At 35.7% G+C, this 26,597-nt stretch overlaps 2 protein-coding genes across 2 annotated transcripts; both read right to left on the reverse strand.

The window, feature by feature from the left end:
• Positions 1–576: 576 nt before the first annotated feature.
• On the reverse strand, positions 577–13,395 carry hkdc1 (hexokinase domain containing 1). The gene is given in 19 exon segments (XM_051125636.1): positions 577–1,602; positions 1,688–1,921; positions 3,378–3,533; positions 3,915–4,098; positions 4,236–4,335; positions 4,596–4,691; positions 4,835–4,954; positions 5,116–5,264; positions 6,731–7,035; positions 7,127–7,360; positions 7,913–8,068; positions 9,544–9,635; positions 9,637–9,728; positions 9,872–9,974; positions 10,059–10,154; positions 10,339–10,458; positions 10,703–10,851; positions 11,410–11,572; positions 13,166–13,395. Coding segments are annotated over 19 exon segments (2,763 nt in total). The 5' UTR covers positions 13,229–13,395; the 3' UTR covers positions 577–1,451.
• Positions 13,396–16,225: 2,830 nt separating this feature from the next.
• On the reverse strand, positions 16,226–25,146 carry supv3l1 (SUV3-like helicase). The gene is made up of 15 exons (XM_051125157.1): positions 24,709–25,146; positions 24,413–24,490; positions 24,125–24,232; positions 23,928–24,042; positions 23,673–23,841; positions 23,466–23,577; positions 22,390–22,467; positions 21,271–21,362; positions 20,925–21,105; positions 20,637–20,730; positions 18,761–18,980; positions 18,593–18,673; positions 18,321–18,497; positions 16,988–17,136; positions 16,226–16,816 (listed from the first exon to the last, which is right to left on the reverse strand). The coding sequence occupies exons 1-15, from the start codon at positions 24,965–24,967 to the stop codon at positions 16,438–16,440; spliced, it is 2,292 nt and encodes a 763-aa protein (XP_050981114.1). The 5' UTR covers positions 24,968–25,146; the 3' UTR covers positions 16,226–16,437.
• Positions 25,147–26,597: the final 1,451 nt, after the last annotated feature.

Raw genomic sequence — 26,597 nt, forward strand, 5'->3', positions numbered from 1 at the left:
AAGAGCATGGCTGCTAGCTTCAGCTACTATTGTTCGGCAGTGAAGCTAGTTAGCATTAGCAGGAAGGATTACGATGAGTAAACTTTTCCCTTTCTGCTCCATGAGGATTTGTGAGCAGGAGCTGGCCTGGTTGAACTGCTTTGTTAAATCCCTTTAGAAGCTTAAATTAGTGAACACAAAAGCGAAATGTGCTAATGTTATCCAAAACATCTATTAAATCTTTGAAAGGCAGTCAAATATGAATACAGTACCATTCAGTTTGGGGATGGTAAGATTTTTCAATAAAAAAGTCTTATGCTCACCAAGGCTGCATTTATTTGGTCAGTTGAAACGGTGAAATACTATTACAATTTAAAATGATTGTTTTCTAGTTTAAATATTTTAAAATGTCATTTATTCCTGTGATGGCAAAGCTGAATTTTCAGCATCATTACTTCAGTTTTCAGTATCACATAATTATTCAGAAATCATTCTAATATGTTGATTTGCTGCTTAAAGAATATTTATTATCATTGTTAATGTTGAAAACAGTTTTTTTGGAAACCATGACACTTTTTTAGCATTCTTTGACAAATAAAAAGTTAAAAAGAACAGCGTTTATTTGAAATAGAAATATTTTGTAACAATCATTGTCACATTTGATTTAATGCGTCACTATTTAACTAGTCAACATTTTCTATAAAACTACAAAGAATATGGACTGGATCTTCAAAAAAAAGATGTAAAAATATCATAAAATCATCATAAACGTGGTCTACTCACAAACAGTAAATGATAAAGTAAATTATGACTTTTTTGGTGAACCATTCCTTACAAAATATTCTGTTTAAAATAAAATATTATAAGTCATTTTTCACAATACAGCAAAAAACTTTGAATTTGAGTCTAATTTGCCTCTACTATTCAAATAAATAAATTGCTTTTCAAAGTACTGTAGCATAAATGCCCTGATTTGTTAAGTCTGTGTGGTCTCCAAGCTTCTCAGAAACCATCACAGAGTACTAGAGCAACATACTGTCATGACATTCCTCAGCACACAGCCATCATCCCCTTTAGTTTGGCCTCTGTGAGCCTTTCACTCTGACTGGCCATGCAAACCGCTCACTAATTCTGAACAAAAGGACAACGAGAAAAAAGGCCTTCAAAGATGCAATGTACAGTGACATTAAAACGATGCTGAACATGGCGAACATCAGTGCAGACATTATTGCACTAATTATTACCTTCAAAATGAAATAATAATAATACAAAGCAATAAATTAACACTTTTCTTCCAATGCACCTGATGGCACATATTTTTATATGCAAAAAAATAGATAGAATCTTATATGCAAGCTGAAAAATGAGCAAGATTTTGTGTCGATGTCATTTGATAAATCCATTTGTTTACATACAGAAACCTGAACTCTTAAAACAACATATCAGCCCTCGAGGAAACCCAGTCTGAGCATCTAGTTAGGTTCTTGTTTCTCTATATGATGCTGTTGTGCTACAGCTGTGATCAGGGCCGCCCCTTTCCCACTGCCATCCTCCGAAAGGATGAAATCCACCTTACATTTGGGTGCGAGATCTCTGACAGTGTCCTTTAAGATTGTGGAGAAGCTGTCATGAAAAGCCACAAGTTTAGGATATAAATCCAACACTGATCAAATGTAAATGTAAAGATGTTCCGCTAATCTTTACTTACTGTGGATGTAACTTGTAAAGGGTGCCGTCAACTCCCACAGTAATCTCCAGACTGTCCAGACCACGGTTTTCTCTGATTTTGTCTACAATAGCAGCCATTCCTGCTCCACAGAGCTGAGCTGCTCGACGGGAAACGGCTCCGCACACTTCCTTCACAATAATACTGTCGTCACATGTGCTGTCCAAACCCAGACTCTGCAGAATAGACCTCACTTGCAGTAGTGCCAGACGGTCACTAGGTTTATAGAAGCCAAAGTATGAGTCAAAATAAACATAACATTGGATTTATTCACTTAGAGGTTAGATATGGGAACAAAAGGGATGGTTCATCCAAAAATGAAAATTACCCTATGATTTACACACCCACAAGCTATCCTAGGTTTATTTGACTTTCTTTTTTAAGACGAATACAATTGTAGTTATATTAAAAATGCCCTGGCATTTCCAAGGATTATAATGGCAGTGAATGGGTGTTGAGATTTTGAAGTCCAATAAAATGCATCCATCCTGGGGGTTAATAAAGGCCTTCTGATGTGAATCGCTGTGTTTTTGTAAGAAAAACATCCACATTTAAAACTTTATAAACCATAATCTCTAGCAGAAGTGACAAATGCGGAAACACAGAGAAGAGAGCAAAACAAAAGACAGGTCATGAATTAAAAGTACAAAACTAGGACTTGAAAAGAAAGATGTCAGAGGATTTCAACATAAGTCAAGAGGAGACTGGTTTTCCTTTGCCTTTATTGCCTCCTGGAGCTGTGTGGAGCACTTTTTATGATGGATGGATGCACTTTATTGGACTTCAACTGGACTATTGAACATCAGGTGCAATAAAGGCCTTCTGAAGTGTTTGTGTAAGAAAAATATCCAAATTTAAAAATGTATTACCCACAATCTCTAGCTTACGCTAACTCTTGTACGTGGGTTCACGAGAAAGTGACGTTCCAGCGGATGCTGTAGGATGTAGGCGTAGCGTAAACTATAGAATATGTAGAATATGCTAGTCTCGCGAGAACCACGTTTTGTTTACAGCAAAGGAAAACCAGTCTCCTCTTGACTTATGTTGAAATCCTCTGACATCTTTCTTTTCAAGTCCTAGTTTTGTACTTTTAATTCATGACCTGTCTTTTGTTTTGCTCTCTTCTCTGTGTTTCCGCATTTGTCACTTCTGCTAGAGATTATGGTTTATAAAGTTTTAAATGTGGATGTTTCTCTCACAAAAACACATTGATTCACATCAGAAGGCCTTTATTAACCCCCAGGAGTGTGTGGAGCACTTTTTATAATGGACAGATGCATTTTATTGGACTTCAAAATCTCAACACCCATTCACTGCCATTATAAAGCTTGGAAGAGCTAGGACATTTTTTAATATAACTCCAATTGTATTCGTCTGAAAGAAAAAAGTCATATACACCTAGGATGGCTTGAGGATGAGTAAATCATGGGGTAATTTTCATTCTTGGGTGAAAAAGTTTTAAAACTTTTTAAAAGTGCACTCCAATAAAAATCATATACTCACATATACTCACTTATGGCTCATAAATAAGCAACTGAGTGCATCTTTAATATAATATTTAGCGAATGGTAATAGCTACACAGTATGCTGAACAATATCAGCATGATATATGAAGTATATGCTAAAATATTGTCAGGTGACCAGTATATTCTGTCATAAATGTCTACTGTACCTCTCAATCTGTGAAAGAAACTTGGTCTCAAAGATGCCTCTGGTCTTCAGTCTCTCTGTAATGCGACCGCGAAACAGAAATCCACGCTTTGTCAGATCAATGAGGATCTGCCTTACAATCTCTCCCAAGTACATTCCACTGGTCATCTTTTCAAACCTGGAAATGAATGGGTAACAGATTATATTTGGAAAATCTAACACTTGTGTATATATTTTAAAAACTTTAAATTAATAATAATAGTAGTAGGTTATTTATATTTTAAGTAAAATTAATTATTATTTAGTATAAATATATTTAAATTATAATCTTCCCAATAATAGCAAAGAAATTATTTAAAGTTTTAATGGCACTTATTTTTGCTCTTTGCCTATAAAAGACTATGTGCATTACAGCAGGTTGCTAACATCGTTTTTCATGCTTCCTGCATGAACTCCTGAACATATACTGCCTCCATGTGGACAAATGCAGAAAACCTGAATTGCACTTGCACTGTTTAGATAACCACTGGAAAATAACCTCGTCTAAAATGATCTTTACCTTTGTTTTCCTGGATTGAGTGAGCCTTCGTCCACTTCTCTGTCATATCTGGTTCGGATGTCCTCAATATTATCATTTTCTCCAAATCCTCCCCATTCGGTGTTCACACACATCTGGCCTTCATCTCCCTCCACGACCTCAATGTTCTTCATCTCTTCCATGTAACACACATTGCTTCCCGTTCCTGTGGAGTTAAGAATCATAGAGGTGTTGACATGTTGCACTGTAATCTTTGTTTGTGTGTTGGTTTATAATCAGCAGTGAGGTTGTTAGTTAACATACAGCCTCAATGAAACATCACAGAAATGCATTAATACATACCAGCAATAAGACCAATCTGACATTTAGGGTCCTCATATGCACATGTCATCATTGTGCCAACTGTGTCATTCACAATAGCAACGATATCAAGGTCAAATTCCTGAAAGAAAGAACTAATTCATCATCACACTCTTACAAACATCAGCAGCACAAAATAGGCAAAACTACAGTCTCATTCAAATAAGAGGATTATAAACTAAATTGTAATCATTTATGAAAAAATATAAGCATTTGGTTCTGATACTTGAAGTCTGATGTGACAATGGAACATTAATTAATTAACGTTAATGATAATGGTGCTTCTGTGTAAGTGAATGAGTATGTCATGCAAAAACAGCTTGATGTTTGCTTCCCCCTTACATTTCGTCTTTTGATGGCCTCTCTCAGCATATCCACCACATCGTAACCCTCACAGTCTGTTGCTTTGAAGCCTTTCGTCCAGCAGACCAGATTTCCCTAAACAAGTGGACCATACAAATGGCAATGAGAGTAGCGTTTGTCTATGTGATTTAACAGTTTGTTTTAAGGTGTTTAGGTGTCGTTATGAGAATTTTATTGACAACTGAAGTGACCTCTGATAACACAAAGTGCATATTTACCTTATCAATACCTGTCTGATTGCATGGGAAAGAGAAGGTGAAGCCAAGAGGCAGACGAGTGTTCTTCATTCCCATATAGTCCAAGAAATCTGAGATACACTGAACTATGTGGTCAAACAGCTAAAATAAAAAAGTAACACTTCTTGTAAATGTTATACTGATACATTTATAACCTTATAACTAATTTATGACCTTATACACTTATAATAATGTTAAATATGTGATACTAATGTATTCATTTGAACTTAAATGATTATGTTTATTTACTGATAGTGTTTCACCTCTTCTCCTGTCCCTTGCATGATCTCCAGTGGAATGGCATAAATCTTGTTGTACATCCGGACTGAATTTCGCATACCAGTACGGATCTTAACCACCAAAACGCGGAAATTGGTTCCACCAAGATCCAAGGCAAGGTACTTTCCTCTTTCTGTCAAAATAACAACATTCAATGACATAAAACATATGTTTATCATCATCTAATTCAATTATCATCATGCTCAGATATTATATCTATTATGTTTCCCATTGAATATACAAATGTATCAAAAATAATAATAATAAAATATAAAATAATAAATAATAAAATATGTCAAAATAATAAAAAAATTAAATATATAGTCTGCAGCATCCAAGTGGTTTTGAGAATGTGTATTATATTATATCATGTTATATTATATTACATAACAGGGCTTAAAAAATAAATGATAACTCACAAAAAAAAGAAGTCACGAAAAATTTCACCACGATTGTTACACGTAGTAGAGCTGCACGATTCTGGATAAATTGAGATTCAACATTTTTTTTTGTTTTTAAAACAGAAATCACAATTCTTCCAAGATTCGGAGCAAAGCAAAATAACATGCAATTTACTAGAGGTTGTGACAAAATATTAATTGCCTCTTTGTTTTCAATAATGTTTAATTAATTTGAATGAATTATTTTAAAAAAAATGTATGAATGAATGATTCAGTGACTCACTCAAAAATGCTTCATTTGTTTCATTACTGAATGAATCAGTGTTTCTGAACAAATCTCTTGAATGAATTATTCAGTGCAAAATAATTTTTTAACAGTCAAAACAACTGCGCGAATTCAAATTGTGAATTGAAAATATGCCCAATGGAAACACAATTTTGCAAAACTCCCTTAAATCGCAAAAAAGTTTTTACGCTCACACGAGGTGGTTTCTCAGGCAATTCAAAAAAGGAATACATCACAAAACTGCACATTTACAGGTCACTTGCCGTATGTAAAAGTAAAAATAATAGTACTTTAATGTACTATAACCTCCAAGAAACACCTTATACGTGGCTGCTTACAAGTATAATGGGCTTTGTTTTGACTCCTTCATTTAAAAATAATGGGTAGTGTGGTGGCTGCAATATATGTAAACCTACCAACATCTGTGGCCATGACTTATCACGAGAGGAAAAAAATGTTTTAGTTGCTTAACATCGGTTAATGGAAATGCTGTCAATTCACAATAGGTTTTATCAACATTTCTAAAAGTTTTGTGAAAATTTGTAATGGAAACCCGACTATTGTAATCAACAAAAGTTATTTAAAGCGACAATTTGAAGTGAAAATTACTTTCAAAAGATGATTTGCTCCATTTTGATCACTACCGTAGACATCAGTGTTTATATCCGAACTGTAAACTTTTATCCCAGTACTTCTGTGATAATATGAATGATTGTAAGACATAAATAATACTGCTTGGTTGAAAAAACTAAACATGATAACTGCTCTCTCTGTCAGCGGCAGCACGAACACAGATTTGAATGTTCCAATATGATTTTGACAAAGGTTTAACATCACGTGGGTGTTTGAATCGAGTTTGCCATCTTTTAACAATTAATCATGCAGCTCTAGTAAGTAGACAGTTTCCTTTACCTGTCCCATCTGGAGTCCTGTAAACATATGTGGGCAACATTTTGACTGAGGCAGTGGGATGGGAGTCTTTCTTCAAGCCTCGTTCCAACTCCACACGCATCTTCGCCTTCACTTCCTGAAGCTGTTTGGGACTCAAGGCGAAGACTGCGAGAGTATCATCAATCTCCTTCCGTTGGGACGCTAACCGCTGAGCGACTGCAGTCACCATGGCGGCACCTTTTGCACTGCCACTTTCAGACAGCACAAAGCGGACATGACAGTCTGGCACCAGATGGCGGACCACCTTGTGAAGCCTCTTGGGGTACCTTTAAAATTCAGATACAAGTTGTGAGTTTCTTTAATCCGATTTCATACTAAACCTCCTTGGGTTTTGTATGTGAAGGTGAACTGACGTACTGTGGATGTGTTCTGTAGACAGTCCCATCCACTCCTACTGTGGTCCGAAGGGTCTTCAGCTTCTTGTTTTCTCGGATCCGTGTCAGAATGGCAGCTAAAGCGGCAGCAACCAGATTAGCTGACCTGAAGGAGACGATGGTACAGACATGCTGGACAGCAATGCAGTCATCGTCACTGGGATTTAGACCCAGGTATTCCAGGATTTCCTTGGTGTTCTCCAAACCACCTTTATACCTGGAAACATCCTCAGTTAGAATATGTACATTTAAACCACCATCTATACCAGCACTAACACCAAAAAACAGACATAGCCAGGGTGGAAATTCATGCTTATCTAAGATAATATATTCTGCAGGGAAAATTCTTAAATAATCACTGAAACAGTCAAAATCCACTTTATTCTTTAACGCAGAAGTAAGCCTATGGGTAAGACTTCCAGTTCATAAGCTGCTATAGGGAAATAACGAGAAGAATAACAACGTGCATTAAACGTTAAAACTGTTAGCACTACAAACCAGTGTGTTCGTAATTAAGATAATACAAAAAAATAAAATGGTAAGACACACCAATTTGCAAATATTAAGCAGCAAAATAAGCTGTTTTCTACAGCTAAAAATAGCTGGACGCGGGTGAGACCGGAAGCCAGACCCATAAAATAGCAGCGCCCACTCTTACAGGAGAAGTAAGGAGGATAGGTTTGCCATAGGACTCCTCATAGATAGAAATATATATTGCTTATTTTAACCCATTTAATATTAGTTTGTATTTGTGAATATGTAATCTTACTGTTCAATCAAGCAGATGTGGTTGGTCTGGAAAGTTCCCTTGGTTCGGAGAGCATCAGAGATCTGTCCACGAAAGAGTAGACCCTTTTTGGCCATCTTCAGTAGGATGAGTCTCACAAGCTCTCCCATGTACATCCCACTGACCATCTTTTCAAACCTGGGAATGACACAACCAGAGTCACAAAGGTATTACTTGGTGAAAAAATGGAGTTAAATGCACACATTTTGGGAACAATGTTAAATCAGAGGTGGCCAAACGTTCTACTAAAAATTCAACCAAAAATAAAACTTTTTGAGGGTCAAATGACTGAAAACTTGACTGTGGGATTAAAGTAAATGTTGCATTATATCCAGCTATATTATATTTAAATGCATTTATAAAATCAAATTCATTTATATTCTGTACACTTAAAAGCTAAATAAATAAATATTGTTATATGGCACCTTTCGCTGTGTTTACACTGACATAAAAAAAATCTGATTTTTGTTCTGATCTTATGCACACTTGTAGACACAAAAATCCTCACAAGATCCGATTCTTTCACATTCGATCTGGGCCACTTCTAAATGTCGTTTTGAATTAGATACATATCCGATATCTGGACATCAGACTTACGTATAAACACACATTAAGGGTGGAAACTTTTTTTAATTTTTTAATTAAACCTTCTGTAATAGTTGCATATGAGTCTCTCAGTTGTCCTCAGTGTGAAAAGATGGATCTCAGAATCATACAGTCATTGTTGGAAAGGGTTCAAATACACACAAATGCTAAAAAGAATTTGTGGGACATGAAGAATTTTTCTGAAGAACAACGGGCAGTTTAACCATTCAGGACAAACAAGGGACTCATGAACAACTATCACTAAACAAAAAAAATCACAGCTGTGGATCATTCAGGTAACAACATACTAAATAAAAATAACATGCATGTTTTATGATCCCTCTTATTTTGGTAAAATAATTAATATTTAGCAGATTCTGCAAGTTTATGTAAATTTTTGATCTCAAGTGTTGGTAAGAAATTGCGCAATATTCAGGAGTTCGTTTTTTATCCATTACCAGGCACATTTAGTGCTGCAAAACGTCCATGACAGCTGTTGTCTGTGCTGGCAGATAATAATGGCCACTCCACGTGAATTTTATTTATTATTTTAAAAGCACAGCCATTCAAAGCTGAGGGTCTACCATGTGCATAGTTCCACGTGCATAGTGAACTGATCTAATCATTTTGGGTTGGAATTAACATAAATAGAGATATTGGATATTGGACTTGTCTAAAAAGTATGTAAACAGACAGCTGGACATGATCAAAAGATCGGATCTGGTCATTAAGACTTTAAGTCTAAATACAGCCTCTGTTTCCTGCTTTTGTAATATATCATGTTGGGTCAAATCACACATTAGGAGCCAACTTGGTTTGGGCAATCTCTGTAGGTGTGTTTCGATTACAGATTCGCATTAATTTGCAATAATTTAGAAATGTGAAAAAAGAAACTATTGCGAAATGAAGGCGTTTCTCTAATCAATGTTATGCAACTAAAACATAATTTTTTCCTCTCATGATAAGTCATGACAATCAATGTTGGTAGGTTTATGTATATCTGCAGGAACAGATTATTAAGTACTTACAGCTGTTTTCCTGGATTAACTGAGGCGGCATCAATTTCACGGTCAAAGCTTGTGATGAAATCATCAAGCACACCATCATCTCCAAATGCCCCCCCATTCAGTATTAATACACATCCTGCCTTCATCTCCTTCCACCAGATCAATGTGTCGCATTTCCTCCATGTAACACGCGTTAGTGCCAGTACCTGAAGAAATGCATAGTGGAAATTAAACGTTTACTTTTCTTTACCTTTGGATGATTTATATGTCTTCTGCCATTTGAAGCATTTTTTTGGGATTATATATATTTTTAAATCTATTGTGAGAAAAGCATCCAGTGAGGCCTTACCTACAATAACCCCCACTTCGCAGTTTTGGTCATCATATCCACAGGTCATCATGGCGCCCACCGTGTCATTGACCATAGCCAGGACATCCACATCAACATCCTTCTGAAAATATCAATTTAAAAACCTCGACATGAATCACAAATTCCACCAATGTAAATGGTGAGAGAAGAAAAATGGTATTCATACCCCAACTTTTTTAATGGCTTTCCGTAATAACTCCACCACATTTTTGCCTTGAACACCTCTAGCCTTGAAATTCTTTGACCATGACAGCAAGACACCCTGTGCCAACACAAATAAAACAGGTCAGTGAGGAGATCAACTGATATGTATATCTATTCTTCCATTTCACTAGCGTACTGATAAGAAAATCAACTTTAATCAGTATTTCAAATACTTTAGCACCTTGATCCAATTAAAACAGGCTGAGTTAAGATAAAATTTGATATTAACACGTCAACTGTACCTCATCTATTTTGGACTGCGCACATGGGAAAGAGAAGGTGAAGCCGAGAGGTTTTCTTGTGTGATTAATGTGGTTTTTCTGTAGAAAAGACTTCAAAGATTCTGCCACATGTTCAAAAAGCTGCAAGACAAAATGAATACATTTTAAATTAAAATAATCGGCCCTCTATTCATATAAAGGTCAGCTGACATTTTTTATTGCACATGAGCAATGCATGAATACGTACATAATTGCTTTATTTGCACTGGCATAATTACAAGAACTAACATAAAAGTTTCATCATAATCACAATTTACTGGAAACAGCTTGTAATCTGCAATAAATTCCTTATTGTTACAACTCATATTTGTGAAGCAATAATCACCTCAGTTCCTCTGCCATTAAGGATTTCTTCAGGGATAGGAAAGGTTTCACTCTCCATCTCAACTTTCTTCTTCCCATTTTCTGAAACCTTCACCTGAAGCACCTTAAATTTCGAACCTCCCAGATCCAGTGCCAGAAACTCACCCTTCTCTGTGAGAAAAATATATGAAAGAGAACATTGTGACCCTGGACCACAAAACCAGTTATAAGTAGCACAGGTAAATTTGTAGCAATAGCCAACAATACATTGTGTGGGTCAAAATGATAGATTTTTCTTTTATGCCAAAAATCATTAGGATATTAAGTGAAGATCATGTTCTATTAAGATATTTTGTAAATTTCCTACCGTAAATATAACAGAACTTAATTTTTTGATTATATGCATTGCTAAAAACATCATTTGGACAATTTAATTTTCTCAATATTTAGATTTTATTGCACCCTCAGATTCCAGATTTTGACCTCAACCAAATATTGACCTAACAAACCATACATCAATGAAAAGCGTATTTATTCAGCTTTCAGATGATGTATGAATCTCATTTTCAAAAAATTGAACCTTATGACTGGTTTTGTGGTCCAGGGTCACAAAAAATCTCTCATAAACACGAACAATTTAGAATTATTTAATATTACTCAAATGCAGTGGTTCTGCTTTTTCAGGCGCATGTGAAAATAGTTAGAATAGTAACGTGTACATCAGTGTACCTGAGCCATCAGGTGTTGAATAAACGTGGGTCGGCAGCATCTTCACCGCAGCTGTAGCATTGCTCTCATTCGACAGTCCTTTCTCCATCTCCTGCCGAAACCGAGCTGATATGTCCTTCAGTTGATCATCTGACAGGCGCATTGCATACAGATATCGGTCAACCTGTTGAGAAACACATTTCAAGTTTTGTTTTCTCTTCTGATGCCTAGCTTTGTTTCCTTCACACGTATTTAAAGGAATTGTTCACCCAAAAAAGAAAATTCTGTCATTAATTACTCACCCTCATGTTGTTCCAAACCTGTAAGACCTTCGTTTATCTTCAGAACACATATTAAGATATTTTTGATGAAATCCGAGAGCTTTCTGACACGTTCAAGGCCCAGAAACGTAGTAACGACATAAACATAAAAGTTAAAATAGTTAATGTGACTCAGTGGTTCATCTGAAATTTTACGAAGCTACAAGAATACTTTTTGTGTGCAAAGAAAACAAAAATAACGTCTTTATTCAACAATTCACACCACGATGTACCACTGACGTCACATGGACTATTTTAAAGATGTCCTTACTAACTTTCTGGGCTGTGAACATGTTAGTTGCGTTGCTGTCTATGCAGGGACAGAAAGCTCTTGGATTTCATCACAAAATATCTTAATTTGTGTTCTGAAAATGAACAAAGGTCTAATGGGTTTGGAACAACATGAGGGTGAGTAATTAATGACAGAATTTTCATTTTTGGGTGAACTATCCCTTTAATAAATTCAGTGAGACAAAATACTATGTAATAAGTGGCTGAATAACAGGGTAAAACAAATGATAAATAGACAAAATACTGATATATTAAAAATGATAGAGTGTATTTCAACATGACAACATGAAAATGACCAAGCAAAAAGTAATACTAATACTATCAGTGACACATGCAAATATATGACATGTTGAAAGATAATGCAGGTGTGTTTCTGGAGATAAAAATGATACTGTTGTAAAATGACACAGTCTCAACTATTAGTGAACACGTGGAGATACATTTCATACAAAGACTTGAACACTCGAGATTAGTTTTTAGACAAATTTAGGCTGCTCTTAATGAAACTATATTTACTGTACATGCATAAACAGATGAACAAGTATCCAGCGTACATACGAACTCATATAATACTGTTTAAAAAGAATTTAAGGATGTACCTTTACTCCCTATATAATTCACATCCTTCCTTCGGTGTTATTTTATCACACCGATGACTTTACTATTATTTTAAAATGGAGAAAACAGTAATAATAAAGAGCGAGTATGTGTGTCTTTAACTGGTAAAGTATAACAGATAACTTCATAGTAAACTACCGAAAGGGAGAGATTAAATAGTTTTAAAAAAAGATAAATCTACAACAAAAGGTCATTGTTTAAATTTTGGCTCACACAAAGGTGTGAACTTCTATGGAAATCAAAATCAGTTCAATAAATGCGGATGAGTAGGTCAAGGTCCTCTCTCTCCTCATGCACTCAGTTATCTGCCCACAAAAAGCATTTGTGAAAAGAGTTAATGATTCCACAGGCCGCAGTAAAATCACATTCATCATAGACACCAGACTACATCTGACAATTCACTGATGGTTAAACTCCAAATCACAAAACAGCAAAGAGCGTTACAGACACCTCAACACTGAATAAATCACACAGGGCATTATTTTGTTTAAAAAATCTAATCATTAGCTTGTCTGTTTAACAAGTCGAGAGGTTTTATGAACAGTTACCTTCTTGATCTGATCCTCCTGAAGCTTTGAGAAGTAAAAGGACAGCAGATGGACCGCAAACATCTTGACTTCCTAACACAGGTGGCAATCTCAGATAAAATATGATTTACTTAATGAAAGACAAAATGAATCATCAGATTTCAAAGTATGTCCCCCTGAATCCTCAGGAGCGATTCTACTATGACTGAGGTGAAGTTTCTCAGCTTGTATTTCTCTATGCGAGAGTTCAGCACTTGCTTTTCCCTCCCCTTTCACGGCTAAATAATTAATGGCTAAGCCTTGTCCAACCCCTCTGCTCTCCAGCCTCTCCTAGCAATGTGTTTGATTCACTCCACACAGCAGGAGCACTTTAAAACAATCCTGAGCAAAACAATAGATCAAAAAGAGTCTTTTCTATTCGTTTCAAGTTCAGTATGTAAACATCCTTAGTGAGAAAGTGAGTGAAACATGCTAAATGCAGAACAGCCTTATCTACCAGGACAGAGCTGACAAGATCAATGAGAGGGTATTTCTGCCCAGAAGTTATCTGGCCTTTGCTCCTCTGGAGGTTATAACAGTAAGGTATTAAATGTGACAAATGTGCTGATGTTATAGCAAAAGAGTTCACAAAGAGTTTTATAGGCTAAAACCTAAGAAAATGTTCAGAGATTAAAACGTTGCTCAGGCGTTCAGTTAATACGGTTACCATAGTAACGGGCAGAGATTAACCGGGGCCCTTCGCAAACACAGAGCAGGTTGATCTACCAAACATTTTTAACACTTCACTACTTTGATGAATTATTCATCCTGAAAAAATGACCCAGCGACATGATGCATGCTATCAGCTGTTCCATTTTAGTTGACGTTTACAATGGTGTCAAATCAATTTGTAAAATATAGCTGCAAGTGCCGATTACCAGGGCTCAAGCACTTTAAGGCATTTAGGCATATATGAAAAAACACATTGATTTAGGTGGTTACAGGCTTGCTAAATAATGATTTCAAAATTATCATAGAATTTATCATAGAAACATTGCTTTTTAACATTTATGACCGTTATAGCAGCAGCTGTGGTCCAGTCTCCTTAAAACTTTGTATGCTTGTTTAGAAATCTTATGTGCTCATCAGGTTTCGTGAAGTTTTGAGTTTTCCTTTAGGCTTTATAGGATTTGGGGTAAATTTAGATGGGACCCCTTTCCTAAATGACCCTGTTATAGCCTCCCAAAGCGTACAATATTTTTTTTTTTGATAATTATTGACCTAGAGAGTTCAGAGAATTGTACTGCAGAGTGTCTTTCCAGATTGAGCAAAAAAACTAGGACTCAATCATTTAACAAATTGTTTGACTGCAGTGGTTCTAAAGGCAAAAATGTCCAGAATAAGGAGTTCTATTGTATGTGCGAAAACCCATGCAACGTACAATTGTTTATCCCCTTGAAAAATGTGATATCACCCTCCGTGGCCTATTTCTTTCAAATTTCCCTCAGACCTTTAAGGCCGTGAGTCGAACAGGCCCACCGAGTTTCATTCCGATCGGCCTCCGTTAACCTTGTCTAACAGGTGCTCAAAATTTGTTTTGAGATACACAAATGTTCTTATAGACACTTGTGGCACTTTGGACCAAGACTGTGCACACTGATTTTCATTTTGAAAGGTCAAATGGTTGTGCAGTTATAGCCATTTTTGTTTTTTCCCTCTAATAGCGCCACCAAGTGGCCAAGCTCCGCAATTTTTTTGTGTGTTCTCAGATCGAGCTCTTACATAAGCGTTTTGAGTTTGGTGGAGATATTTAATTTCGTTTAGGAGTTACAGACATATTACGAAAAGTGTCCCTGCCCCTTTCGAGAATCTAAGAGAATCTTTCTGGTTTGGTTCCATTTGGGCGAAAAACCTAGAAGTAGTTTGCAAAAGTAGGTTTTTCAAAAATGCGAAATACCCGGAAATTTTTAATCTGAGGCGTGTTTTGTCCATCGTGAGCCAAGGATTCCAACGACATTGGACTTGAGTTGGCGACTGACGGTTTAGGAGTTATGAGTGGTTTCAAGTCTCTACAACTAACAGTTTCATCTGCACGATCAGTTTTACGTGGAGATCGCTGATCCTTTGCCATTCTAACAACTACAATAGTGTACAGAAAAACCCCCATTGATTAAATTTAGTTTGACTTCCTGAATCATTTTCTAAAGATTAAAGGTATAGTTCACACAAAAATGAAAATTCTGTCATTCATTACTCACCCTCATGTCGTTCCAAACCCGTAAGACCTTTGTTCATCTTCAGAACACAGATTAAGATATTTTTGATGAAACCTGAGAGCTTTCTGACCCTGCATACACAACTACGCAACTGACCCAAGGCCCACAAAGATAGTAAGGACATTGTTAAAATATTTCATGTGACATCAGTGGTTCAACTGTATTTTATGAAGCTACAAGAATGTGTTTTGTGTGGAAAGAAAACAAATTTCTTTAACAATTTCTTCTTCTCCATATCAGTCTTCGACACGTGTTCATCAAAAAATATATTAATTTGTGTTCTAAGACCAAGGTCTTAGGGGTTTGGAACAACATGAGGGTGAATAATTATTGACAGAATTTTCATTTTTGGGTGAACAATCCCTTTAAAATCATTTCTGTGAAAAAAAAAAAAGAACAAAAATTTGACTTCATTTTAATTTTTCCCTATTAGTAGACACTACTATTAAAGTTATCCTGTGACATAAGTTCTGATTTGCACTGTGACCGTTACACTAACCTCAAAACCGTACAAGGCTGTTGCAGTTGAACAATGTCTAAATCAATCAATCATATCAGCTGTAGTATTTCATTGGTCGAGTAGAGTTCCTAAAATAACATCAGACTGCATAACCATGCTAAAAATAGAAGAGGGTAAATACAAATTATTGGTTTTCAACAACAGGTTCAGTGGCCTGACAAGAACTAGTTTATAGGTCATGTCCAGCCTTGCTTTTTTTCGATCATGGTAATCGAGGGTGTCCAACATTATCTGTTATTCAGCATTTTTGATTATCTTGAAGAACAAATACCATTTTTCTGTGCTTAGGCAATGGAGAGGCATTAAAAATATCAATATGATTTTATTGTCACATTTAAAAGGGGGCATTACAGGCGTCTTTTTGACATTTTAAATTTCTATGAAAACGGTGTCGTTTTATAGTAAGATAGTGCTCCAGAAATGGAGAGACAAGCATTACACCAAGTTCAGAACATCAGCAATACAGTTCTCTTGATGCTCTAAAAGTACAAAACAGTCTATGTTGCATAGGTTAGCGTTCACTTTTTCTTTCTTTTCCCTTTATTTGCTGAACTGGAGTCGTCTCCATTTTGGCTCTGCTCTCGGACCCATTCTTTCTGCAGCTGCTGTAACAGTTCTTTTGTCAGTAGTCCGTCCCGCACCAACCTTGAGCTCAGTGAAGAGTCTGTTGCCCTAGCCTCTTTTTTTTGATTCTTTGACCCTCGTCCTCTCCTCAGAGGCAGTGTGTCTAAAACAGGAAGTCTTACAGATGCATTGGTTTCTGCAGAGGCGGGTTGATCCTCTGTAGCACGGATAAGCCGTGTGATGTTACGCACGCCGATCTGGATGATTTCGTCCAGTTCCTTTTGAATATCACGGACGAGATTAGCATCTGGGAACATGTCCATGAAGCGATAGCTGTGAGAGGGAAACAGTCCAAGAGGTTAAATGCTATGGATGAAATTGTGCAAAATTGGATTCTTTGTTATTTATTGCTCTCTAATTTAATGCTACAATGTAAACCAATAGTTACAGATGGTTTGGGTTCAACTTCAGGGTGAAAAAAAAAAAAAAAAAAAAAAAGGATACCTGAGCCAAAGGTAAAGATCTAGCACATCATGGACAGCCTCCAGATGAACAAGGTCCTTGATATTTTTGGGAGGAGCCAGGGGCCAATTCACATGTCGACACACCCAGTTGAACGTCAGAGGCTCATCTCTGCTGAACTGTCTGGCAAACTATAGAGGACAGATTTTTACAGCATTTATTATCTAGATTATTGTTAATTTATTAATATAGTGTTATAAAACTACACCACCATAAATTGTTACTAAAACTAAAACTATTGTTAAAACTAAAACTATAAACTATTAAAAATTATTTACGATAACTGAAATAAAGCTGAAATAGTACTAAAATTACTAAAACTGAAATTAAAAAGATCTATAATATTATAATAATACACTGCCATTCAAAAGGTATCAGTAAGACTTGTAATGAGTTTTAAGAAGTCACTTATGCTCATCAAGGCATTTATTTGATCAAAAATACAGAAAAACAACAGTAATATTGCAAAATGTTATTACAATACAAAATAATGGTTTCTATTTTAATATACTTTAAAATGTAATTTATTCCTGTGATGCAAAACTGATTTTTTGGCAGCCAGTGTCTTCAGTGTCACATGATCCTTTAGAAATCATTCTAATATGCTGATTTATTATTAGAATTATCTATGCTGGCAACAGTTTTTTTTGGAACCTGTGATTCTTTTTTCAGGGTTCTTTGATGAATACAATTTAAAAAGAACATTTATTCAAAATAGAAATTATTTCTAACAATGTCTTTGCAGTCTCTTTTTATCCATTTAACATCCTTGCTGAATAAAAGTATTAATTTCTTTCAAAACAAGAAAGAATAAAAATTTACTGACCCCAAACTTCTGAATTTCCAACACTGATAATAAATTAGCATATCAGAATTATTTCCGAAGGATCATGTGACACTGAAGACTGGAGTAATGATGCAGAAAATTCAGCTTTGCATCACAGAAATAAATTCTATTTTTAAAGTATATTTAAATAGAAAACCACTATTTTAAATTGCAATAATATTTCACAATAGTACTGTTGTTTTCTGTATTTTTAATCAAATAAACACAGCCTTGCTGAGCAGAAAAGAAAAAAAAATATTTCTGGGCCTGGAAAGTTTTCTGGAAATTCTGCAGTGATGTCTGTACAGTTTTCACATGTGCTGTTTCCACTGACTTATAAATAATTCCTTATAAATAAAACCAAATCATATGCCTAAATGTTTAAGGTCAAATGGCAGAAGTTTCAATCAGTTCTCTGTAATCTATTTTTCACTGTAAATTATTCAGGTTTTGAGCTCACAAGTGGTTCACTCAGATTATTATGCCTACCTTGAGAAATGACGTGCAAACAAAGGCTTGTTTCTTGTTAATGGGAGCCGTGCAGAACACGTAACGGGAACGCAAGTTCAGAGGAATATGCTGAATCATATCCGCCAAGAATTTAAAGTCATCAATGTTGCAGACGAAGTAAAGTCCATCCACTTGTGCAAGACTCACGAATATATCCTGTACAGTGGAACAGAAAGGACAGGGAGTGTTTCAAATATAGACAATGACTAGTCAGTAAAATAATTATCATAATGTTGAATATTTAGACCTACAATGAGGTTTGAGAGAGTTGCTTGGGGAAGATGGTAGGCAAACATTTCTATCTGCTCTGCTGTGGGGTGTAATCCTGCTGTCTGAGATCAAGAATGGATGAGAAATTAACAAATAATAATACTTTTTTCAAACAACATTACTTTTATAATACATTCAATTATTCTTACCTCAATAGGGTCAACAGGCTTCCCCAAGATCTCCTTTAAAACAGACAAGTCGTCCCTTTGCATAGTAGTTACCTCACCCTCTTTAAACACAGAGCTGAAGCGTCCTGCTCGCCCAGCGATCTGCAGCGCCTGTGAGGTGGAAATAGTGTCCAGCTCCTTTTCCCCTTTCTCATTCACACTGGGTTTTACCAGAGAGTTAAAGATGATTCTCCTAATGCTCCTAATGCAAGCAAAGAACCAGTATTTTCCTTAAGATGAAAGTTGTTCAAAATATGCTGTGATTAGTGCAGAGCCACAAAAGCTGAATGTAATGCAGTAATATAGTTTATTTAATAAAAATGTTTATTAAACTTTGGCAATAGTAACAGGATAAAACACTATATGTGACCCTGGACCACAAAACCAGTCTTAAAGGAGAAGTCCACTTCCAGAACAACAGTTTACAAATAATGTACTCACCCCCTTGTCATCCAAGATGTTCATGTCTTTCTTTCTTAAGTCGTAAAGAAATTATGTTTTTTGAGGAAAACATTTCAGCATTTTTCTTTTATATAATGGACTGATATGGTGCCCCAATTTTGAACTTCCAAAATGCAGTTTAAATGTGGCTTCAAACAATCCCAGCCGAGGAATAAGGGTCTTACCTAGCGAAACGATTAAAAAAATACAAATTATATACTTTTTAATGCCAAACGCTCGTCTTGTCTTACTCAGGGAATGTTGAAAAACTCCCACCTCATGTTCTCCCTCAACTTCAAAATTGTCCTATTTCGCTGTTTTACCTTTTTTGTTAAGATCTTCTTTGCATGTTCACGTTCCAAAGACTGGGTCTGTACTTCTGCAGCGATGTAGGATGATTTTGAAATAATTTTTGAAGTTGAGGGAGAAAATACGATTTAAAATTTTTCGACATACCCTAACTGTCTTAGTCAGAATACACAGAGTTCGTGGAGAGAAAGGCAAGACAAGCGTTTGAGATAAAAAAAAAAAAAAAAGTATTTAAGTTCCATTTTTTAAAAATGAAAATAACCGATCGTTTTGCTAGATAAGACCCGCCTTCCTCAGCTGGGATCGTTTACAACCACATTTGGGATCGTTTGAAGTCGCATTTAAACTGCTTTTTGGAAGTTCAAAATCGGGCACCATATCAGTCCATTATATGGAGAAAAATGCTGAAATGTTCTCCTCAAAAAAACATAATTTCTTCAACTGAAGAAAGAAAGACATGAACATCTTGTATGACAAGGGGGTGAGTACACTATATGTGAATCTGTGTTTTGGAAGTGGACTTTAAGTAGCATGGGTATATTTGTAGCAATAGCCAAAAGTACATGTATGAGTCAAAATGATCGATTTTTCTTTTATGCCAAAAAATCATCATTAGGATACTGAGTAAAGATCATGTTCCATGGAGATATTTTGTAAATTTCCTACCTTATATATATCAAAACCTAATTTTTGTTTAATAATATGCATTGCTAAAAACTTCATTTGGACAACTTTAAGGGCAATTTGCACCCTCAGATTCCTGATTTTCAAATAATCGTATCTCAAATATTGTCATATCCTACCAAACCATACATCAATGGAAAGCTTATTTATTCAGCTTTCAAATTATGTATACATCTCAATTTCAAAAAACTGACCCTTATGACTAGTTTTGTGGTCCAGGGTCACATACGTCTGCATATATGGAGGGCCTTTGGCTCAAAAAGTTTGAGAGCCACTTATTTAATTCTCAGAGTCAAAACAAGGTGGGAAACTGTCATAAAAACTAAAATTATATGTGAATCTTAGTTAGTAAAACATATCTTTTTTTAAAGGTTTTAGGTGTCTTAATGTAAAACAAGGTTACTGATTTTGTAAAGTTACTTACAGGTTCAGCCCCATTCCAATTGCATCTGTGGCAACAAGGATTTTGCAAGGGTCGTCTGGATCATTAAACTTTTTTGCTTGAGCCAACTTGGTGCCTGTTGACCAATCAAAATGTTAGTTTAGTTTCCAGATAAAATTTACAGCAAAATTATTGATGTAATGACGGGATGGCAATGTGATGATAATACAGTAAGTTCAATAAACAAGATCTAGATCATAAATGTACCATGTGGCCCTCACACAATTTCTCTTATGACACATCTGAACAGATAGACTGAAGGACTCTTACCAGGGGGCAGACTGCCATAAATGACGGCACACTCCAGGCCACGAACTTCTATCTGTCGGCTGATTGAGTAGATGTCATTTTTGCTGAAGCACACGATGCAGTCGCCAGGCTTCAGGTTATCTAATGATTCCACAGCATGATTTGAGACTGAAAAAGGGGTCAGCCTCTTATAATTATGTACCTTAAAGATAAAAAAGCCTTTACGTCAAAGCATACTACTAACAATGAACAAATAGACAAATGAACAAATAGTGAGCATCAACATAATTTTAAAAAAGCAAAGACAAAATAAATATTAATGTGCATTCACTGAATAATCAGCAATTCTTCAACTGGTGAGACTCACCTCGACCTCTTCACCTGTAGTGTACATGAGTTCAGTGACAAAGTCAACTGCAGCAGCTTCACCACACACGTGGATCTCCTCAGCACACAAACCTATTCAGAAATATATGTTTAGCATAACTCATTTATATGAAACCAAACTATGATATGCCCATACGGATGAAAATGGGAATAGTCTGAGTTTAACATTTGCCAAGTAGTATTTAGAAAGGCACCTAAAAAATAAAAAATCTAAATCAGAAAAAATCTGAATAATGAAAATGCTACAAATGTGCATGTTTTTTTACTTATGTGATATTAGTGGTCCAACAGTAATGTTATGAAGCTAAGAGAATGCTTTTTGTGTGCTAAGAAAACAAAAATAATAACTCGATTTAACAATTTCTTCTCTTTCGTGTCAGTCTTTGATGCGCCTTCAATGCATCTGTGTGGTGCTGCTGATGTAGGAGCCGGCGTTCTGATGTTGAACGTCAACTCTCTAAGTTGATTGTCTGTATATTCTGGTTCAAATAAGTAAGGCTGGGCAAAAAAACTGCAAGTCATCCTCTCTGTCGAAATCCTCAGACATGTTTACGAAGACTGTTTTATGTACAGCGTGCATCTTCCTCTGCTTGTGAACAAGACGGACCGCATCTGTGTTCGACGTCAGAACGCTGGCTGCTGCTTCAGCAGCACCACACGCATGTGTCATGGTGTTCTCGTGAACGAATGTGCATCGAAGACTGACATGAAATAGAAGAAATTGTTGAATAAAGTAATTATTTTTGTTTTCTTTGTGCACAAAAAGTATTCATAACATTACGGTTGAACCACTGATGTCACATGGACTGTTTTAATGATGTCCTAACTACCTTTCTGGGCCTTGAACGTGTCTGTTGCGTTGCTGTCTATGCAGGGTCAGAAAGCTCTCGGATTTCATCAAAAATATCTTAATTTGTGTTCAGAAAATGAACGAAGGTCTTACGGGTTTGGAACGACATGAGTGAGTAATTAATGATGGAATTTTCATTTTTGGGTGAACTATTGTTTTAATATTTCATTTTTTAACCTCCCAAATATTTGAACCCCACTGTATGTGTAAATAAATACTGTTTCTGGTGACTCTCCGAAGCCAACCTACCAAGAAGAGCTCTTGTCCAAGCCCATCCTCTGGCAGGATCTTTGATCATTTGAATCTCATCAATGACAGCCACTTCATCTAAACAAAAGATTCAAACAATAATTATATGTTTTAGTTATGCAGTACACTTCCATACGCTCAAGGTAGCTTTACAGTAAATATGATTAAAGAAATAGTCAAATAAAAAAATAATAATAATAACAATATTTAATATTTACTGTCATTTAATATATATTTGCACTTTTTCATTGTGCATTTTCATTAGATTGCATGAAGTGCCCCTATTATGCCATTTCAAATAGTGCCTTTCATGCAGTGTGTAATGTAGCTGTATGTGAATGTAAAGTTGTAAAGCCGAAGGGCACAATAAATAAAGTTACTGTCTCCCAAAAGAAAGAATCAACTCTTAACAGTTCTTAGTAATTCAAATCCCAATTCCGTGATGGCAACACTTCATGGGAAAGATATTTGCAAAATGCACAACTATGTCCTATGTTATCCAGCCGCGAAAAACTTGACCTGTCCTCAAACACGTCATATTACTGATGGCTGATTCTCTAGTCTTGGGAAGTTCAACGTGGGATTCACTAAACACTTGCTCTTTAAAGATGACTCAGTACCCAGCTTATTTGGACCCACTGAATCACAACCTATAAGTATGATAAATAATAGATGTTTATATTTTCTATTATTCAAAATACGGACCTATGGCAATGGGCGTATTGTTTCTGACACACGCTGTATGTGGCAGACCAATCACAACAGACTGGGACATCTGACCAATCAGAGCAGAGTAGGCTCGCAGAAATGAAGAGTTTAGAGAGACTGAATCTTTGAACTGCTTTGAACAAACTGTTTGAGAATCACTGGAATTTGAAGTGATATTAAATGCATATTTTGAGAAAACAGAAGTGTTGTTGGACCTTGCATGGATGTAAACCTATTATAGGAGACTCCCAAAATAATTTAGAAACCTTAAAAATGGCATAATAGGAGCACTTTAAGTTTACTATCAGCACTGAACATAAACTCAGGTATCGCATATTGGCTGAAACGATCATGTTTTCTATACTCACATGGAGTTGTGACACTGCACATCTCTATGGTAGAGGCTATGTGGCCAGACGGTCTTCCTTCTGGATCAACAAATATTCTCTCTTCTCCTGTGACCAGATCACATGGCACTCCCTAATAGGAAAGCATACATAACAGCTTTAACATTCACAACTAATACGTAATTACATTAAATACCGAAATAACCTAGTCTGCGGAATGAAACTCACTGCTTCATTACTCTTTTCATAGATTTCATGGGCCAGCAGCTTTAGCGGTCCACAGTAAACTCCAGACTTGGCCGCTAGGAATCTCTGAATGGCATGATAGGTTTTACCACTGTTGGTGGGTCCTGCGTGAAAAACAATCTTTCTTTGAATAGCCCTGGCCTCTGGATACCTGTAACATACATTTATCAAGTTTAGAAATTGCAGATGAGAAAGCATACGTAATTGAATAAAATCAGCAGACGAATCTCTAAGTACCAGTTTGCTGGGACCCGCAAGTCGCTGATCTTGCGTAAATCATCTATACAGTCCAACATAGGGAAAATCTGTTTGGCATGTCTCATAAAGTATGGGAAAATATCATCTATGTGACCTGGAATGAGGGGAAGGAGGATTATGCACAAAGGATTTCCTATGGATTTTGCCAATGCAATATGTCTGATGTAAATACTCACCAGCTCCACAAATGATGTCATTAAGGATGATGTGCAAGTCAGCATTTAGTGAATTCATTTCTAGCACAAATTTCCTAAAACTGACAAACGCTTGATGAAAGAGGCGAGCTGTTGAAGAACAGATACACAGTGGTCACAAAAAAAGCTTTTAACACAGTAGTACTCCTGACATACTTTTAAGTGTACAGTTTTTAGATGGGCGTTGTTGTAACACAATGTGGTGGGTGTGGTTGAAAAATACTATGTTAATTATGTAAGATCATGTAATAGTGGATCCATGATTCTTACCATCAAGCCCTTGGTCAGCAGCCAGCTTTTGCATCTCTTTCCTTTTGTAGAATCTATTTAGCACCTTGAGAAGTTCACCTGTTAAAAAGGGTAAATAAACATTAATTGTTTTTTTCTAATAACAGTGAATCGAGTATGCTAATTTGCATATGCACGGTTTCATATACATATGTTGAATATGGTACATTAAAGATACATTCAGATGCAAATACAAATGTCTGGAACTTCGAATGAGTCATCTATAAATCAATTACATAATATACTAATAACATGACACTAATTAACACTGTCTTTACTTTTGTCAAGCGGTTGCGTCAGCTCTTCTCCGATTGCCCCATCCCCGCCTTCATCACTTTTAACGGTGAGAGGTACAAACAGTGATGTGTCCAGGGGTCTCGATGAACTGTTTGAAGATGAATGTCTACTTGATAATTTTTCAAATGTCCTTCTTGTTGGATGCAGTGAAGTGTTGTTTGCTACAGCAGCGGTGCTAGCACATACCCGGTATCGGATGTGAGAACGCGACAATAAGTAAACACAGCGATTTACCGACATTTTTAGCTTCTTATAATAGAGTGCAATTGGAAGCACAGAATAATAAGAATTGACAGTCGCGGTCGCACAATTTATAATATCATTTTCATGTTATTAAACTCTGTTTAGCTACAGCAACAGTAACACCTCCTGTGATGACAAGGAGGTCAAGTTCCTCTCACTGACAACGTGCTGAAGGACCCACGAATTTTTGGTGCCCGACGTAATGCCTGTGTTTTTGTTTCACTATTAATTCAATTGTTGAAGTCATGATCTGACTCATTTATGAAACAGATTACGAGTGCGTTATTGATTGTGATACCAAGAGAATACGTTCACTATAACATACGCAATCTTGAAGGTTAATCATTTTTGGAGAGTGGCACAAACTGAAACTACTTACAGGGCATGACAGTAGGCATGTGGTACAAACAGTGAAGTAACCAGTTGACTTCAGCGCAAACGAAACTCGTTTGAATGACGCTATTTTATTAAAGCTCTCTTTTATGCAATAAAACAACAGCAAATAAATTATGACAACATGGAAACAAAACTGAGCACTTTTTTATCCTTTAATATTTTATTTAAATGAAAGAAAGTCCCAAATAGCTTTTCATAATTTCCATGAGTTTAAAAATACATTGAAGAAAAGAACATTCCCCAAAATATCTGCAACGCTTGAAAGATTTATGATCTAGTTGAAATGTTTTACAGCAGATTATATCTAACATTATATTCACTAAAATATATTCACCGCTATAAATAAATACATATTGTATTGTATAAATTGTATAATATCCAAGGAACACATTTTAGTAATTGTGCAGTTAATTCTCACATTGTATTTTCAGAAAGTTTTGGAACATTTGTCCTCTCCACAAATTTAACCCTTGAAACACAGTAATATATCATTTAATAAGGGTTATAGTGACCAATTAAAATTTAGCTTTGTAATTTTTTATTTTATTTTATTAAAAGGTTTTCAGTAGTTAATCAATAATAATTACAATTTTAACAATATTTCAAGTGTGATTTATGAGATTTGTATTTTGAATCTGATTTTTTTTTTTTTTTTTTTGGCAAGCATAAAGTTGATCATACTGATTTCAAACTTAAGGATTCATTCGTTTGAAAATAAATTGAACTAAACACTATCCCAACATCTTAGTTGATAATTCAGTATACTTTATTTTTGACTAAACATCCCATGTTTCAGTAGTGACTGCACATTTTCGGTAGTGACAGTAATGTGTTGGTAGCGACAACATCACATTACAGAATTTTAACTCACATATTAAAACACTACTAAAACATACTAAAATACAAAAAATAAATAAATAAATAAAATAAAAAACAAATTGCATAAATGTACTGGAAATGTATTTATTTCCCCCAAATATGAGGATTATGTGTCACTTCTGTCACTACTGAAACAATGATGACATGTTTCAGCAGTGACATTTTTTATATACTTTTGAGTCTACCTCACAGACGCTAATTAGCACATGGTTAAGTAGCACAAAACTAATTGTTATGGAATAACTCCCCCAAAAAGTGTGCTTGATTGCAGAAAGAAAGTGCACAGTAGTGATGTTCCTTAAAGGGGTCATCGGATGCAAAGTTCACTTTTACATGTTGTTTGAACATTAAT

This window comes from Labeo rohita, chromosome 13 (assembly GCF_022985175.1).
Source record: "Labeo rohita strain BAU-BD-2019 chromosome 13, IGBB_LRoh.1.0, whole genome shotgun sequence".
NCBI classification, from domain to species: Eukaryota; Metazoa; Chordata; class Actinopteri; order Cypriniformes; family Cyprinidae; genus Labeo; species Labeo rohita.

Bases quoted from the DNA above. Each gene is read 5' to 3' on its own strand.
- supv3l1 (XM_051125157.1), bottom strand. From the start codon at position 24,967: ATGTCGGTAAATCGCTGTGTTTACTTATTGTCGCGTTCTCACATCCGA. The intron at 23,842-23,927 runs GTACTTAGAGAT...TGTATGTTACAG, and splicing joins TTGCGGGTCCCAGCAAACTG to GTATCCAGAGGCCAGGGCTA. The intron at 21,106-21,270 runs GTGAGTCTCACC...TTTATCTTTAAG, and splicing joins CTACAGGTGAAGAGGTCGAG to GTACATAATTATAAGAGGCT.